At 35.6% G+C, this 15,683-nt stretch overlaps 1 protein-coding gene and 1 long non-coding RNA gene across 9 annotated transcripts; both read right to left on the bottom strand.

Annotated features, from left to right (window-relative positions):
• Nucleotides 1-2,993: 2,993 nt before the first annotated feature.
• Nucleotides 2,994-4,713, bottom strand: LOC118344850. Its single transcript, XR_004798548.1, has 2 exons — nt 4,350-4,713; nt 2,994-3,534 (listed from the first exon to the last, which is right to left on the bottom strand). It is a non-coding gene; the product is annotated as an uncharacterized LOC118344850 (long non-coding RNA).
• A 343-nt stretch (nt 4,714-5,056) lies between these two features.
• LOC108981767 lies at nt 5,057-12,300 on the bottom strand. Of its 8 annotated transcripts, XM_035686380.1 has the most exons (10): nt 12,074-12,300; nt 11,677-11,727; nt 11,472-11,508; nt 10,799-10,959; nt 10,578-10,683; nt 9,853-10,011; nt 8,275-8,420; nt 7,033-7,330; nt 6,284-6,374; nt 5,062-5,468 (listed from the first exon to the last, which is right to left on the bottom strand). In XM_035686380.1, exons 4-9 carry the CDS (start codon nt 10,868-10,870, stop codon nt 6,325-6,327), a joined length of 831 nt encoding a protein of 276 aa, XP_035542273.1. In that variant the 5' UTR covers nt 10,871-10,959; nt 11,472-11,508; nt 11,677-11,727; nt 12,074-12,300; the 3' UTR covers nt 5,062-5,468; nt 6,284-6,324. The 8 variants fall into 8 exon arrangements, with proteins under 8 accessions (XP_035542278.1, XP_035542273.1, XP_035542271.1 ...); XM_035686378.1 differs by lacking the exon at nt 11,677-11,727; XM_035686379.1 differs by lacking the exons at nt 11,677-11,727; nt 12,074-12,300 and adding an exon at nt 11,986-12,063.
• Nucleotides 12,301-15,683: the final 3,383 nt, after the last annotated feature.

Here is a 15,683-nt window from a genome sequence, read left to right as displayed (position 1 = left end):
TACTTGTATCAACTATACTTTTTAATGCACACAAATGTTTTGAATAACTATTGAATTTATAATTTCAATGTTTAATGCAGTTGTTTTGAATAACTAATGAATTTATAATGTGGTGGTTTTGTATTGAAGGAACAAATTTCTTGGGTTAATAGTGATGAACTTGAGGCTTAAAGTGTAGATGGACAATGTAATGTCAATGTTAAAGATGGGGTGAATGTTGAAGATAACATGAATGTCGAATATTGTGTGAATGTTGAAGATGGTTTGAATGTCGAATATGGGGTTAATGTTGAAGATGGAGTGAATGTCGAAGAAGAAGTGAATGTGGAAGATTCGAGTAGTAGTCCTTTGGAGCCATACATTGGCATGATATTTGACTATGTGGAAGACGCCCAAGCATTTTACAAGGCATATGCAAGACGGAAAGGTTTTGCAATCCTGACCAATCATACTCGATTGTCGAGAGATGATAAAAAAACTTTGTGCAGTAGACTATGTTTGCACAGGGGAAGGATTTTGGCGGGTAAGTCGAAAAGAAAAAGAACGAACAGTTCCTGAACTTGTCGAGACAAAGATTGGATGTAAAGCAATGATGGGAATAAAAAAAGATGGTAAGAAGTGGATAGTGAACAAGTTTGTGGTTGGATATAACCATGTTCTACTTACACCGAGGAGTACAAGTTTACTCCGTGGAAATAGGAATGTTACTAAAGTAAAAAAAAAAAAACCTATTATGACTTTGAATGAATCCGGTGTATCGATAAGGAATATTATGTCAGTGTTGAGTAACGAATCAGGTGGTGACTTCAATGTTGGATGTATTGGTAAGGATGTTGAAAATTACTTGAGAAACAAAAGGAGAAAAGTATTTGAAGAAGGGGATGCCCAAAGGTTATATTCTTACTTTCTTGAGCGACAACTCACAGAACCTGGATTTGTGTACTCCATGCAAGTTGAAAAGGATGGGTGTATGGGAAATTTTTTTTGGGCCGATGCGCGATTAAGAGCTGCATATCAGTATTTTGGAGTTGTTGTTACATTTGATGCCACGTACCTGACCAATATTTATAAGATGCCATTTGTGTCATTTTCTGGAGTTAACCATCATCATCAGACCATAATGTTTGGTTGTGCCTTGTTAGTTAACGAAACAGTAGAATCATATACATGGTTATTGAGAACATAGCAAGAAGCAATGCTTGGTAAAGCCCCTTCAACTATAATTACCGATGATGACAAGGCTATGGCTAAGGCCATTGCAGAGGTACTCCCAAACACAACTCATAGGTTGTGCTTATGGCAAACTTTATAAAAGTTTCCCGAATACTTGGCCCATGTATATAACAAATATTTGAACTTTGAGAAAGATTTTCGTCATTGCATCCATGAGACAATTAGAACTGATGAGTTCAAGCAAAAATGGACTTCTATATTAGTGAAGTATGAGCTACGAGGAAATATTTGGCTGCAAAATCTTTATAGCCGACGAGATAAGTGGGTTCTGGCTTACTTGTGTTCAACATTCTGTGCCGGCATGTCAACAACTCAAAGAAGTGAAAGCATGAATAAATTTTTTAAAGATTACGTTCGTTCAAACACTATGGTTAGTGACTTTTTGTATTAGTATAAAAAAGCTATAGATGCACGTTACTTTAAAGAAAAAGAGAAAGATATGCGGACAAAATCTAAGCGGGCGATATTGAAGACACCTCTTAAAATTGAAGAGGAGACAACAATGTTTTATACAAGAAAGTCTTTCATGATCTTCCAAGATGATCTGTTCAATAGTCTACGGTACAAACCAACAAAATTGTCCAAAGAGGGTGAAAGCAAGATATATGGAGTCGTGCCTTATGGTAAAGAAACACCTGTTTACCAAATGATATTGGAAAGTGATGACGGACATGCAACATGTACATGCCAAATGTGGGAGTTTATGGGGCTTCTTTGTAGGCATATCTTGTGTGTTTTTGGCAAGAAAGCGAAGTTAGATAGGTTGCCACAGCATTATGTTCTAGAAAGATGGACTATTAATGCTAAGAATCGACCCATTCCTGACATATCATGTTCTGAAGGGCAAGTTCGGCAAGGACAAGATGATCCTACGATGAGAAAAAGCAAGTTGATGATACAACTTTATGACATTGTTGAACTTGGGTCGCAGTCAACTGCAAAACTCAATCACCTATGCCTTGCATTAGAGAAGGTTCACAAAGAATTACTTGCAATGAAAGATCATGTAGAATGTTCACAAAGAGGGGAGTCAACCAATGACATTCAGATGGTAAGAAGTCAAGTTGTATCGAACTTTTCACAAACAGTCCAAGATCCTCCACGGGTGCCAACAAAAGGACGACCAAAATCATTAAGAGTGAAGAACCCAAAAGAAATACAAACAACAAAGAAAAGACATTGTAACATTTGCAAGAATAAGGGACATGCAAAAAATAATTGTCTTTCATTGAGGTATATTAGTTTTGTAGTTATTTGTATTTTATCAGTTTTGAATTGAAAAAGTTTGTGTTTTGTTATTGTTTTTGTAGGGATTATGGGCCAACAACTGACAACATATCGATACATTTAGAATGAATGTGTAAATTTTCTTATATCTTGTATGTTTCTTTATTTGTCTTTTCTTATGTTTAATTCAACTTCAACAAAATGATTAATTTAATCCGTCTTTATTTTTAATGTGACAGGGAATTTGGCTTTCTTCACAAGTTTGGCGGAATTCAGATTGTGAAGAGACTTTGTGTACCAATGTTTGTTGTACCGATGTGGCAGTTTAGCTACAAGACATTATGTATTTTATTTTGATTGGATTTTCTATTGGACAATGACATGTATTCATGAATTTGATATTGGTTTATCTATGATATGCTTGGATTCAATTTTAGTGCCATGGCAAAAACCTTACTTGGACATAGAGAATTTCAAATAAACTAATCAGCATCTGATCATACCAATAAAGTTGGGAAATTTCAAATACATTCAATCCATGAAAGATGTTCTCATTACATTAATCACATTTAGTACATTCAAATACAAGCATCTAATCTCAAAGTGTTAGACGCCGACAACGTGTTACATGAGTCGTAGCACTGACCGAGATACATTGTAATTTTTTGGATATATAAAAATCACACCACAAACTATTATAAAAAAAAACCATGACAAGAGTAACACTTTCAAGACTCTCTTATACTTCTTATCCAATGCTTTAAATTTGGAATGTTCGATGTGTAGCCGCTCATGAAGTAGCCTATGGTGCCTCCGTTCAGCTAACTCCAACGTCATCTTACAGCAGCTGTTTTGCTCACTTTGAAGATCAATCCACTCGAAAAATCCAGATTGTTTATTAGTTTTGTAGTTTAGACAATTGAAAAATCTTCTACCAAAACTTTTTGCTTTTCCAAATATCCGTAGCTTTGCTTGGCAGCCACAATAGCAAAGTGGTCTCTCCAAAACAACTTTGTCTTCCCCTCTTATGGTCCAAGAACTTGACCCGGAATGAGAATCCAAACTCTTCATTTGCTATCATAATATTGAAGAAAGAAAGTAAGTAGTGACTAAAAAAATTTATCTAGGATAGGTACATTCTGCAATTAAGAGATTCTATAAAATTTTAACCATAGGTACCATAAAACTCCCACGACATGATTGTTTCATGTCCTGGATTGCAAACTAAGAGATTCTATAAAATTATAGATAGTTAACAAATAAGCCTCAAAGCCAAGGGTAAGAAACAGTCTCTTTTAGAAGAATACAAATGAACTTCAATTACAAGCGCACAAACAGAGCATGTTTTGCCTATTCTTTGAACTTTGATAGTTAACAGAATATGTAATGTAGCTAGAAAGTACAAACAGAACATGTTGATAGTTAACAAATAAGCCTCAAAGCCAAGGGTCAAAAATATGGGGAATGAAAGTTGTATACCCATTGATCTTATAATATTTAGTCCCCTTTGTCAATCTTACTCACTAAATATTCTAATACATGATGACAAATACAACATAAACTAGCTAACCTAATTATAGTAACTTCTAGCTCTGTAAATTGGCTTGTGACGCAAAGAGATTCAAGTTTACCCATGTGTATGCAAAACTTTATGCATACTAGACACTAGACTCAGCAAACCAATGTGTATTGAATCAAGAGCATTACTTGTTGTGATAATTGACCCCCAGATTAATGTATAAGTAGAAATGAAATTCGAATCTCAGCCTAGTTGCCTATCATCTTGTGTATTCTCTAAGTAGTAGAATTTTGATTCCAGAGTAATAAATAATCATGTATTCAAACCACTCAAACCATTTGTCAAATGAGAAATCCAGAAATGGGTATACCAATTTTGGGGATGAGCTTCGACGAAGAGGGGGTCCAACGCCGATTTGTGGGGATTTTCTTTGGGTTGAGCTTCAACGAAGGGGGAGTCTGATCGACGCCGATTCGTGGGGATGAGCTTCGTGTTGAGCTTCGACTTCGGGTTGAGCTTCGACGAAGGGGGTGCTCGGGTTGAGAATCGACTTAGGGGATGTGATTCGGGGTTGCGAACGGGGGTGCGAGTGTGATTCGATGAAGGGGGATTGTCAGATTGAGCTTCGACCTAGGGGATGTGATTCAAGGGTGCGGGTGCGATTCGACGAAGTGGGTGCTGGGTTGCGAAGATGAATCAGGGGTGGGGGTCCGGGTGCGGGTGCGAAGGACGAAGGCCTGTGCAAAGGATTTGCTTCGAAGGGGAAAGCAAGTATTTTTTCAAACAAATTGATTTTATGATGTTTGATGGTTTAGGATAGATACGGTAGATGGCTTACGTGTAAGCTTATAAGTGGGAAGCTATTTTTATGTGAAAACCAGCCAGACCGACTGTAAGTATTTCTCTTATTAGGTACGAATCGGTCATACAGGGAGAAACGTGGAACTTGTATTGTAAATGTTTGGGCTTTAAGCCCGATCGAGAACCTATATTAATAACAAATTGTTGAGGGAAATGATTTTGGGCCTTGTACTTTCTAGCAGAACTCCATCTCCTTTTTTGTTAAAACCTTAATTCTTTCCAAAAGCCTCTTTTCGCTTCTCACTCCCAAAACTGTTGCTACATAACGAAAACTAGTGAGGGCAAAGAAGTCTTGTACATTATGTTGCACACCAAAACTCTAAGGAAAAGACCCAGATAAGCTCACTTCGAGTGAAGCACCTCTGTAGAGAAGAAGGAAAAAAGAGGAATGAGAAATTCTATTACTTTCCACATGCCTTTACAATATTTCCCAACAGTAATATACTGTCAGAATCCCTTTACTATATCCCTATTTCTCTGGCCATAGGCTAATATAAGCAAATAAGTAAAAAGGTTATGGCCCGACTCTAGTAACAAAGCAAATAAACAACAAGTCCAACTTTATAAGACCGGGCCACTAACGAAAACCTTCCCGACTGATCTGCTTGCTCATACTCATCATCCTCACCTGGGTAGTAAAAAAACATAATAAAACTAAATGAGTCAAAAGCTTAGTAAAAAACCCATCAAATGTAAACATAATAAATATAAGAATTTCATAAAAAATTTCACATAAGGAAATAAAATTCACGATTGCTTTTACTAATGTTTATGCTATGTATGACATGTCTTGAATTATTTGATTTATCTGATTGGCCAACACACTTATCCTTGTGTGCAAAATTTTGCACTAGCCCCACATCATGAGGCCACAAGGAAAACCGCTGATAGAATTATAATATGTTATGGTAGACCATGCTTAGGCCTATGGCTTGATCCACCCATAAATTACATGGGTACCATGCATCTAAATGATCATCTGGATAGTGAGATGAGAATTTTTTATTTTAAATAAAAGTTTAAAATATTATCTTTTAATATTATTATTGTTTTGAGATTTAAAAAATTTTAATTGTGATTTGAAAAAGTTGAATTATTTATTATATTTTATATAAGAATTTAAAAAAGTTGTAATGATGAGATAAGATGAGAATTTTGTGTTTCATCCCACTTGCCAAACCTACCCTAAAGGAACTGATCCATTGCAGTTATTTGCAGTAGGGTCCCTACCTATATTATGCAGTCCAGCCTCTACATGCACACTTCAAAAATATTTAACTTGACCGCATTTCTTGAATGTGAACCAACTCTCTCTCTCTCTCTCTCTCTCTTCAGAATGTTCTTCATGCATAGTTTATTTCCAAAACTTGTACGCTAAGAAGATTGTAATCCAGTTGGTTCAACATAGAAAACATCATAAAAAGCAAGCGAGCTTTACTTTACCCACGGATTTTTGCTCTGTAGATTCAGGCAACCCATCTGCATCAAAAGGTAAAATGGTGCCGCCCGAATAAGTTGCCTGGTGTTCCAACATCTGTCAAAAAATAGAAACATGTTAAGAGATGTTAAGAATGGAGTTCTTCCGGTCACTCTAGGAGAAGAGAGAGACACAGAAAGGTGAGAGATAGGAGTTGGACAAAAGGGGGGGTTACGATTTACTTCTAATAAATGCATGACAGCTTCTACTATACTTTTATTTCATAAATGCAGATCCAGTTGACGATTTTTGCAGTTTTCTTGCTCATTCTAACTAGAAGCCGCTGGAGTGCCCATGGAATTGTCAATACTATACTAAGGAAAGGCCAAAGTACTGTACAAAACTGTACATGGGTAAACCATTAAAATGAAAGCTTTTCATCAAACCATGATGGTACAAAAACATGTTCCCTACATTCCTTAAATAAATGTGATTTCACAACTGTATTTGGACACTGCTCCACTTTTCTCTTTTGGAGTGAAATGCACTTTCGCTTTCACAACACTCATATTTTATTATATCCAAGAAACTACGAGTTTCTTACTAATTTAGACTCATGAACCAACTATTAGTCAAGTGCCAAACCACCAACTTGTGCAAGTTTGGAATCATAACTCAAAGGTGATAGATAATCAATTGTGTGACAACTAGCTGCACCTGGACCAACAATTGCTCAAATTAAGCAAAGCTTTTAAGAAAGATAGCCGCATATCACCTTGTAAGTTTTGCCACCCCGCAGCTATATCTGAGACGCTTGAATTCCAAGAAATCTGCATTAATGATTGAAGTTCCTTGGGTGGTCCATTTTGACCATCAGAGACAAGTTGCAACCCTTCTACATTTTCCACATGAAGATTATTTGTAGCGTTAAGTCTGGTGTTTCCATTCCAAGTCCTGCCATCGCTGATAAAGTGAAGGGAACTTGGCCACAGGATGCCATTAATGCAGAACTTGAATGATTCTCCAACTTGGTAGAACAAGTAGGAATGGAAGGTACTGTATCGGCGGCACAGCTGGCCACCATATTTCAACATGGAGAAAAGCAGTAAGCTAGCAATTACATATGATAAATGAGGCCATAGATAATTCTCACTTGTTCCTACCATTCCATTTAACGATTAAGTTCTGTACAAGTCCTGAGAATCAATCTCCCGAGTTCAGCCAACATTTGATGAAAGAAATAAATAGGATTTAGAAATCTGAGACAGAGAGTATAACTCCAGGCAGAGAGAAGACATAGAAACAGGAGTGAAAGCATGTACCCAGTGGAGTAAAGCTCCCAAGCCACTTCATAGTGACTCTTTTTTTTTTTTTTTTACCAAATCGACATGAAGTAAGCTTTGGCAAAATAAACAGTTTAACACAAAAGAAAGTATTAATTCTAAATGAACTCAACTTAACTCATCAGTCATCATCTAGGTCTTAGTCTAGAATAATTAAGGTGAAGGTCCACTACTTTTTACCTAACTAATCCCAACTCACGAAGCCAAAATCAAGCCCCATCCTTTAAGTGATCACAAAAAGTAACTGAGTGTGTCCCCTTTCTCTCTTTCATTTAAAAGTAAATGTGGGCAAATGGCAGGTGACATCTGCTTTAAGACCCTCAGTTCTTATTCAATCAGACTTGATAGACAAGAAAATTGAAATGAATCAGTAGTTGCACAATGTTGGTTGTGGACAACATTTATCTATAGACAAGAAAATGTCATTCGATTTTATATGCAATCAGAAAATTCAGATATGTTTGTAATGTCTCTGTGCAATATACGCAATAAATGAGCCAGAAGCAGATCTAAAAGTTGAATATTAAATATAGAATGTGTCTATTGAATACAGGCTCTTTTTTAGAGTTACTCATGCATATAACAAAAACGAATTGAACAACCAACAAAGACAAATGACAGGGAGGAAAAAAATTGGATAAGCGATAAAATTCTCACTATTTCCCAGAATTTACTTGTGTAGGGTTGAAATTGCCTGGTGAAGGGATTCTGTGTACCGCCTGACAGCTGGGCATACGGTCCACAAAATAACTTGGGTATTGACTAATAAAAGAAATTGAAGGCTGCTGCAGAATTGGATACCCCAGAGGTGGATTATTAACTGCATTACAGGGAAAAAAAAAAGTGAATTACAATGATAGTCATGATACAGAAATGGCAAAGGACTAACACTGCTAACTCTTAATTAGAGTCAATTTGGTTCAAATGGAATGGAGTGGAGAGTGAACACTTATTCTGTCTCCTACCTTGGGAACGAGACTTGTGTTTGTAAAGGGATATGCCATTTTTTCAAGTGAGGTTTGGTATGGCTGGTATGCTAGAAATGCAGGTGGAATTGGATTTTCTTCTGCAAGGCCTTAAAGCTGGCAAACTAAACCCAGAACTCCCACAAGTCAAGGCACTTTTACTTCGCAACAATCAGAGAAGACACTTGTTTGGTGCTGACATTCTCTAAGTACATTGGATGACGTTTTCTTTCGAAAAGTCAAAAATTTTCTAAACAATGATTCATGAAAAACATCCATGTACCAATTAACTAGTTAAGCTTTTCAACATGAGCTACATAACAAAGACCATTAAACAAGTGAGGAATATTCTCACTTCCAATCAATAGTGAATACATAACAAAGGTTCCTTTTCGTATGATTTGATTTCGTATATAAGGAAGTGCAATTTCATGGGGGGAAAAAAGATAAAATCCATATAATATTTCTTAAAGAGCCTTTTGGAGCCAATCTTTTGTCCTCTAATCAAAGTCTGCATTGCTATACTGTAGAATTTCAATCCTTGGGCATGGTTGACATGGTCAGCAATGTCATCAATCATTAAAGGTCGTATTCATTTCAAAGGTGCTTATAGAATTGTATTTATACTTGGAATAAATCTAATCCCTTTGGAATAAAGTTTTATATTGATCTTGATCCAAACCAAGAAATAAAAGAAGTGTGCCGAAAACCATTGAAAGTAATTAGCTCAAAAAGTTGACCAGCCAGATAGACATTTTATATTATGGCACCTAAAAGAGCTAAGAGAGTATATTCCCACTCATCAGTTTTCGGTTTTACAGTTTCAAATTTGTTCACGGCTTAAAGGCTTAAATATCCTACGAAATTTTGCAGGAAAACTTACTGACGTAGCGGAAACGTACGAAAGAAAGAAAAAAATAAAATGCAAGAAAAGCTGTGTCTTCTCCAACAAAGAGTCACAAGTTTATTCAAAACTCTGTAATGTTTTCAAAATCCAACATACCCATGCCCTCCCATATTCGGTTCCCTTATACGAGAAAACCAACTAAGGAAACTTGTTTTGAAAAGGAAAGATATCGCTAACAAACCATCACGAAGGAAAACTTATTAAAATGGAAACATTAAAATTGTAAAATGAAATCTGCAATAAATTGAAGAGCTGTTGAAGACTTCCTCTGTTTACGGCCTTTCCTGGAAGACTTCCTCTGTTTACGGCATTACCTAGTTCAATCCCGGTAGCTCACATGCTGCGTTAATCTTGCATGCAGAATCTGCTGCATCACTTACCCGGCATGCAATGAATCCCACTCTGAGGTGAAGAACTGTTCATTAGTTCGGACTGCTTCTCGAGTAAATCATTGAACAATTGGATTTGTTTGTTCAGCTTTACCCTTACGCAGTAAGACTTGAAAAATTCTGCATTTTCTTCTTCAAGCCTCTGCCATACTAAGTTAAAGAAAAATGAAAACTTGGACATTAGAGCAATTGGATGAAGAAGATAACTATAAAATAAAGTATTGAGTAATTATGGGTTCCAATTCTACAGGTGCTCTGTGACTTGCATAATTTCATTGAATTTGCTGCTGAGCAACAATGGAATATAATGTTCCTACTAATTTTTTATTTTCATTTAAATGAAAATTCCCCCACCCCCCCACCCCGTGGGGACCCCACAGGACAGCTCTCAAATGATATATAAATAATTAAATCTGTCTATTCCCAACAGCTTGAACTTTTGGGATAACTAGTGGTTTCACAGGGTATTAGAACAGAGGTTCTAAGTTCGAACTTTGACTCTATACTCTACCTCATTTGATTAAATATTCCACGTGTTGAACCTACTTATTGAAGGAGAGTCTGACCCACATGTAAGGGGGAGTGTCAAGGATATAATGTAGATAATTAAATCTACTTCTTTCCATCAATTTTTAACATTTGGGGCAAATGGCTGTTTCACAATGGGAAACGATGTGAGAATGGGGGAACTTCTAGATAATAAAATAGTATCTTACCCAAGGTGGTGAAGCCAGGTTCAATATTTGCAAGGCACAGAAGGGTTTCCACCACCTCATTTTTGTTCATATACAACTGCAAGCACCTTTCAATCAAGCCGCAAACCTAAACAAATGATTTATAACAAACAAAGATAAACATTGTATAATTCAGTTAACTCTCATTTAATTAAGCAGCATAATCATACAGCTGCAAATGGACATCAGATCATGTTACTTACAAAATCAATTTCTTCGCATATAACTCTTCTGCTCATGTTTCTTGAAATGGATGCTGAACCAGAGTCCACCATAGAAGCCTCAGGTGAATTATTTTGTTGGTCACTGCATGGCTCATATGTTACATGCCTTGACACCTTTTTTCAGCTGAACCTTCGGATTCCTGTAAAGTTCCCTTTACTTAATGATGTGGGGAAAAAAACTAACAAGCTGGTTCTATAATAACCCCCAGTAACAAAGCTTGGGTTGGGTTCCGAAGAACCTCACAAGTATAAGGCCTGGGTCTTGATTTTACATTGGCCAACCACTGGTTTTTTAGTAGGGCGATCGATAGTTCTAAAAAGACTTCTTGCTGAACACTTCAGGTAAAATAAGAACTTTCACTAATTCTAAGATACGGATAATACAACCTTTAACGTCATTATATCATTTCAGAGAATCACGATTATTTTAGGGTTCTGGATCTTCCTTGAAGCTGCACAGGATGTACGACCAAGAGAACCAAAAAAGTTGATGACAAAAACTCAACTCACAGAAAGCCAGCTTGCACATGAAGTATCATAAAAGCAGTCAACTTTGATTATGTGACTTTTTGGTATGAACAGGCAATCAAAGTATACAGGCGCCATGAAGATTTTCAGATATGTTCCCCACTGAGAAAGCTATTCAACTTACCTAGTATCAGTGCCAAATGCCGATGAATATCCAAGATCTGTCTCACAAATGTAGAGGAAAATTCAATGAAAAACTCCTTTCGGATAGGAGAGATCACAAAAATAGATCTCTTTATGGGAAAGAAACCACAAGTTTTTTGTTAAAATACTTCTCTTTTTAATAAAAGGGGAAATTCGAAATTAAATATAATTTAAAATAGACTAACCCCCAAGAATTTGATGCATTGCTGGACTCCTAAACCAAATAAAATAGAATTCTTGCACAATCAAAGAAATAAACTCCTATAAGGACTCAAAGTAAAGATCGACTCCCAATTAAATGAGATGACAAGATTTCAACTATGCCTTAAATTAGGTACATTTAAAGTACCAAAGACAATTTCTTTATAAATAACATAACTTTAAACCTACAACAACCCCATCCTCAGTTTGCTCATGAAGAAAAAGGAAAAGAACATAATAAAAGGAAATAAAAGAGGGGGGGTTGTGGGGTGGTGGGTGAACAACACTCATACCTGCTACAAAAAGAGTCACTGAACCCACAGACAAAAACATAAAAGTGAAGGAAAAAAACAGAGTTCCAGGGTAAAAGAGATTTCATACTTTGGCGGAAAGGCGAAAGTTCTGAAGGTCTTTGTTTTCAGAGCGAATCACCGAAAGAGAACGCAATGGTTTTTCATTTTCAGTTTTCAGATTTGTTTTTGTTCAAAAGTAGTCTTCGGTATGGCTTATCAGGACTTCGTTATCTTATCACAAGGGAAGTGGAAAGAAAGAGCCAGCAACGAGAAGGAGACCTTTTGAAATGGAATCCCACTGCACCGAACCATATATAGAGACTGTACTCTTCTATTTAGCGACTGTACTTTGCTCTCTAGGGTGATCATAGAATCGTACATCAAAGATTTTGTACATAAATTGGCTACTTATTAACTACTGATTTTATACCAAATCCCAAGACTTTTAATTAATTATAAATCTTCACAACTTCTTCACACTATACATTTTATATTTTTTTAATTTTTAATTTTTTTTCTTTTATCAAATATTTATTATATGAATAATTAATAGAAAATTTGAAATAATTTTAAAAAAATAAACTCAAAAAAAATTTAAAAATTTAAAAAAATGTTGAGTGTGATAGATGTTATGTAGCAAAACTCTTTAATTAAAGATTGGAGTAATGCAATTTCTATTTCAAAAAAAAAAAAAGTAATGCAATTTCATAATGAGAAATGTTTTATCATATTGCGAAATTAAATTTACAGACTAGCGTGGCTTGATATGGTACATTAAATTGTAAAGTAGATCTAATGTATCATATGAAACCATATTAGTTTGTAAGTTTACTTTTATGATATATCTTTGTGATTGTACCACTTCTCTATCAGAAATGACATCCAGTCATATGGAGTTTACCGCTCAAATGACACTGCCATATGGTTTATCATAAAAACAAAACAAACACAAAAGTGTCTGAAAATACAAAAAAAAAGATTGAAATCCACTTCAATTGGTTGATTACTCAATGGCCGGGAGATTTAAAATAGAAAGGGTACCGAGCAGGTTCTTAGGGTATTATTTTTCATTTTATGTTTCTGGACGCCTTTCAGTGTTTGTTTTGCTTTTACAATAAACCATGTGACACTGTCACGTCAAGAGGATTATTTGAACGATAAATTTTCAGATGACCTGGTAGCCTGGACTAATACATTATATCTTGACAAATTATAGAACATCCTTATTTTGTTGAGTTCATTGTTCATTAAAATATGCATCACTTTCTACAAATTCAATGCCATATATGAACCGTTGCGGATCTCCAACTGAAGGGGATTGTGGCTTCAAATTATGCTTTCCTTGAGGTAGGTTAGTGGTTAGTTACATTATGAGAATGAGTATGTATCTACACAACTTAAAAAATGAGAGACCAATAGGTTAGCCACCTAACAATTTCATTTTAACATTGTGTAGTTGGAATTATCCTTTTTTTTGTTGGGAGGGGGTTGGAGGGGATTGCACACCAAAATGTGTGATGATAAATTATTTGCATAAAACTTTTATTAGTTGGGAAATGAAAACTTTTATGAGCGGGTTGGTATGGTTACGCAAAATCAAACTATCTCATCTCATCTAATATAATCATTATAATTTTCTCAAAGTCTCATATAAAATATAATAAACAATTCAACTTTTTCAAATCTTAAAATAAAAATAATATTAAAAATTTATATTATAACAATATTTTATTCAACTTTCAACAAAACATCTTATCTCATTTTATCTGAACTGCGTAAGCAAACGAGACAAGTTTTATTTTCATAATTTTTGTTCTGACACTGAGTCTAAAAAAAAGAGATAGATAAATAAATTAGATAATGCGTTGTTGTTAAACAAATTCACATAAACAAAAGTAAATACAGTTAAAATTTAACCATAGTTAAACATTTAGGTTCAAACTCCTTACAAAATAAAGTGTATGAGGTTAACCCAAAAAAAAACCAAACCCATACTTACTTTTCTTTTTTTCCTTGTTATTATTATTATTATTATTATATTTATTTATTTATTTATTTATTTATTTAAAGTTACATGGGCATCCGAGAATTCCTCTGATGTTCTTGGGAGGTTTTGACAAATAGGGGACTCTACACGGGGATGGTCTTCTCGGATTCTAAATCTCTTCAAGTCGGAGACCTTTCTCCAACGTATTTACTCTATTCTCCATTTTTCGATTTTCCTTCAGAAAGCAATAAATTTTGCTGATAAATATTTCTGTTGTCCGTGAAAATCACAGAATCTAGGGTTTCGTTTTGCAAAATACTGAATGGTTAAGATTTCAAATGGTGTTACTGGAAATTGAACTTTACTCTGATTCCTCTGCCCCTGTAGGTCCACGGCCAACTTTTTGCTGACTTGAAATTTTGAGTTCTCCAAGTGAATTCAGTTTGTGAATTATCACCTTTAATGCTTCCCCAGTTCATTTTTCTGTACTTTCTTAAAGTTTTCTTCATTGTGTTTTCAATGGTTTGTGGGAAAATAAACCATGAAGAAAAGGCGGCGGGTTTATTATTTGCTACATTTCGTGGGCTTACTTCATGTTGGCTGTAATTCAGTATTAAATGAATTATTTATTTGTTGTGTGATACAATTCTCAGTGGTGTTCAATGTTTATGCATTATTTCAAATTTCGTGGTGTTGAGCACTGGACATATGAGTGTATAGATGACCCTTTTCGTGTATGAAACTCATGACGTTTTCCCTATTCTGATTGTTAAAGGTCTACCAGTTGATCCAAAAGTTATAGGACTGCTGGATACTGATTTTGTTAAACCCTTAACCCTTAGGATCGTAACAATATGCATCGCGGGGTGACGTGCTTTTGTCTAAATAAATTTGTCATTTCAAAGTAAGAATCTTTTCTAGTTACACCATCCAAAGAAAGCCACTCTTGGTGGGCCTTACTCCTCCAGATGAACTTCCATGGAAAGCTAGTACTCTCGTGAGGGATCAATGTATTATGGTACAACTTCAACTCTGAACACCCCTCTTTTTGGACGTGGTCCATTGCACCTTGTCTTCCCCATCCTATCTCACTCCAGCATAATACAGTTTTTTTTTTTTTTTTGATAAGTAAGAGATAAACTTTATTGATGTGAATGAAATAGGCAAGTACCAAGTACACAGGAAGTATACAATAGAACACCTAAATACATTCTAAGAGCGATGAACTAAGGATAAGAATTCATGAATATCATCCCCATTTAATACAATAGCTGAAAACCAAAGCAATAAAGTATGTAGAAAAAAATTCTTCAGCTCCACCATTGTTCGTTCCTTGTCTTCAAAACAGGGCACATTCCTTTCCGTCCAAATACACCACATGATACACAACGAAATCATTCTCCAAACTGCTGCCACTTGATGACTGCCCTGCAATTATCTCCAACAACCCATCAAATCCACCACCCTCATAGGCATTACCCAAACCACACCAACCCTTCGAAAAATCTCTTCCCATAACCCCCTTGCTACATCACAAAGTAGTAAAAGATGATCTACCGATTCTCCATTCTTTTTACACATGTAGCACCAATCCAACACTACACATCCTCTCTTCCTCAAGTTGTTCGTGGTCAAGATCTTCCCAAGGGCAGCATTCCAAACAAAGAAAGCAACTCTAGATGGCACTCGAGACCTCCAAATGTTCTTCCAA

Source organism: Juglans regia, chromosome 16, assembly GCF_001411555.2.
Source record: "Juglans regia cultivar Chandler chromosome 16, Walnut 2.0, whole genome shotgun sequence".
Lineage (NCBI taxonomy): Eukaryota > Viridiplantae > Streptophyta > Magnoliopsida > Fagales > Juglandaceae > Juglans > Juglans regia.
This window is presented reverse-complemented; position numbering and strand designations above follow the sequence as displayed.

What these genes read in the sequence shown, in the direction of transcription:
- LOC108981767 (XM_035686380.1), bottom strand. Translation starts at nt 10,870, where the DNA reads ATGGTGGACTCTGGTTCAGCATCCATTTCAAGAAACATGAGCAGAAGA. An exon ending in GCAATTTCAACCCTACACAA is followed by an intron (nt 7,331 to 8,274) that starts GTAAATTCTGGG and finishes TATGGTGGCCAG; the next exon opens with CTGTGCCGCCGATACAGTAC. An exon ending in GGGGTGGCAAAACTTACAAG is followed by an intron (nt 6,375 to 7,032) that starts GTGATATGCGGC and finishes ATTTTTTGACAG; the next exon opens with ATGTTGGAACACCAGGCAAC.